Here is a 2,252-nt window from a genome sequence, read left to right on the forward strand (position 1 = left end):
AGACAGACGGTAAGACAGATCTTATTTGTCTGTCTGTAGTTTTGGTATCCGGTTGTCCTACCTGTCTGTCTGACTACCTGTCTGTCTGACTACCTGTCTGTCTGCCTGTAGCTTTGGGATCCGGTTCCCCTGCATGTCCGACGCCTACAGTAAGGAGCTGCGGCGCCTGGCGCTGGAGGTCGGCACCGAGATCGGCTGCAGGGACTTCGTGCGAGAAGGCGTCTACTGCATGGTCAGCGGACCCAACTTTGAAACCATCGCCGAGGCCAGGATGCTGCTGGTCCTGGGTTGCGACTCTGTAGGTAAGACAGGCACACAAACAGGCAGACAGACAGACAGACAGACGGACAGGAACACAGGCGGTCTGATTCCTCATTATTCGGCCACCAGGACGACATGTTGCCCACCCCTGTGGCCGGGTGGCGTGCTGGTGTTGTCCTTTGTAATCTAACGGTCTCCACGGTAACGTCTGATGTAGACTCACGGACCGGGCTCAAGGAGTGTGGACTCACACCCTCACGCCCGTTGAAAGTCGACATCGGGACAATCTTAAGACTTTAATGATTCACAAGTCTCCGACGTCCCTGAGCCTGCAAGTCCGGACTCTGGGTCTGGACCGCTGGACCGAGAGATCTCAGCCCGGCGGTCCACGGCGTATGAGTTCTGGATTCAAGACATGATGCAGGGAAGGGAAGGCGGTGTGTTGGTAATCTGAACCTGTGTTTCTCAGGGATGAGTATGGTCCCTGAGGTGACTGTGGCGAAGCATTGTGGACTCAGAGTTCTCGGACTGTCCCTCATCACCAACAAGGTGAGCTATTAACATAATAGTCATGTCTATTCAATAATAATACAATGTTTTATTCATAGTATCAATTCATAACAAGAGTTATCTCAGGACTGTTAGGTAGGCGGTGTCTGACGGTGCCGGTTGGGGGTGTGATGAACACTGCAGGTTGTAGCAGGGCATAGCAGGGCATAGCAGGGTGTAGCAAGGCATAGCAGGGTGTAGCAGGGCACAGCTGGGTGTAGCAGGGCGTAGCAGGGTGAAGCAAGGCATAGCAGGGTGTAGCAGGGTACAGCAGGGTGTAGCAGGGCACTGCTGGGTGTAGCAGGGCACTGCTGGGTGTAGCAGGGCACTGCTGGGCGTAGCAGGGCATAGCAGAGTGTAGCAAGGTGTAGCAGGGTATAGCCGGGTGTAACAGGGTGTAGCAGGGTAAAGCAGGGCACTGCAGGATGTACCAGGGCATAGCAGGGCGTAGCAGGGTGTAGCAGGACACTGATGGCAAGAAAACCAATTAACTGGAGTGTTAACCCCACCTTAAATTTGTGTTTGGTGCTGCAGGTGTCTCTGGACTACAGTCGGGAGGAGAAGGTGAACCATGACGAGGTTCTCCAGATCAGTAAGATGAGGGCAGAGGTTCTGCAGAAACTGGTCACCTTGTTGATCTCTCGCTGCCAGCAGCAGAGCATCAACACCCACTGACCCACTGACTCACCCACTGACCCACCCAGCCAAAACACCGGCACTTCTCAATTACGAGTCCTCGATTGATTCTGTGTCTTCACTGGTTTCATGCTGTCGTACATCACCGTATCACAGCTGAATGTTTGGTGGCTGAAGGGTTACAAGTGATCTAGATTTGGGAGGTTATTACTTATAGTTTTGTCAATCCAGTCCTTTAAGTGAATTGTAGAACACCTGAGGTTACTTTTATCAACTCAAATGTAATTTCCTGAAATCACTGTGTAACATCTGGCTGTAACAGTCATCACTGTGTAACATCTGGCGGTAACATCTGTCTGTAACATCTGACTGTAACAGTCACTGTGTAACATCTGACTGTAACATTCATCACTGTGTAACATTCTGCTGTAACATCTGGCTGTAAAATTGTGCTGTAACATCTGACTGTAACATTGTGCTGTAACATCTGACTGTAACATTGTGCTGTAACATCTGACTGTAACATTGTGCCTTAACATTTGACTGTAACATCCGACTGTAACCTTGTGCCGTAACATCTGACTTTAACATCTGACTTTAACATCTGCCTGTAACATTTACCACTGTGTAACATCAGTCTGTAACATCCGGCTGCAACATCTGACTTTAACATTTTTGCTGTAACATCTGACTGTAACATTATGCTGTAACATCCGGCTGTAACAGTCAACACTGTGTAACATCTGACTTTAACATCTCACTTTCACATCTGACTGTACCATTTACCACTGTGTAACATCCGGCTG

At 49.7% G+C, this 2,252-nt stretch overlaps 1 protein-coding gene across 1 annotated transcript; it reads left to right on the forward strand.

Moving 5' to 3' along the window:
• Positions 1-59: 59 nt before the first annotated feature.
• LOC117940886 (purine nucleoside phosphorylase-like) lies at positions 60-1,510 on the forward strand. The gene is made up of 3 exons (XM_034866007.1): positions 60-302; positions 731-810; positions 1,345-1,510. The coding sequence occupies exons 1-3, from the start codon at positions 134-136 to the stop codon at positions 1,483-1,485; spliced, it is 390 nt and encodes a 129-aa protein (XP_034721898.1). The 5' UTR covers positions 60-133; the 3' UTR covers positions 1,486-1,510.
• Positions 1,511-2,252: the final 742 nt, after the last annotated feature.

Source organism: Etheostoma cragini, unplaced genomic scaffold, assembly GCF_013103735.1.
Source record: "Etheostoma cragini isolate CJK2018 unplaced genomic scaffold, CSU_Ecrag_1.0 ScbMSFa_3657, whole genome shotgun sequence".
NCBI classification, from domain to species: Eukaryota; Metazoa; Chordata; class Actinopteri; order Perciformes; family Percidae; genus Etheostoma; species Etheostoma cragini.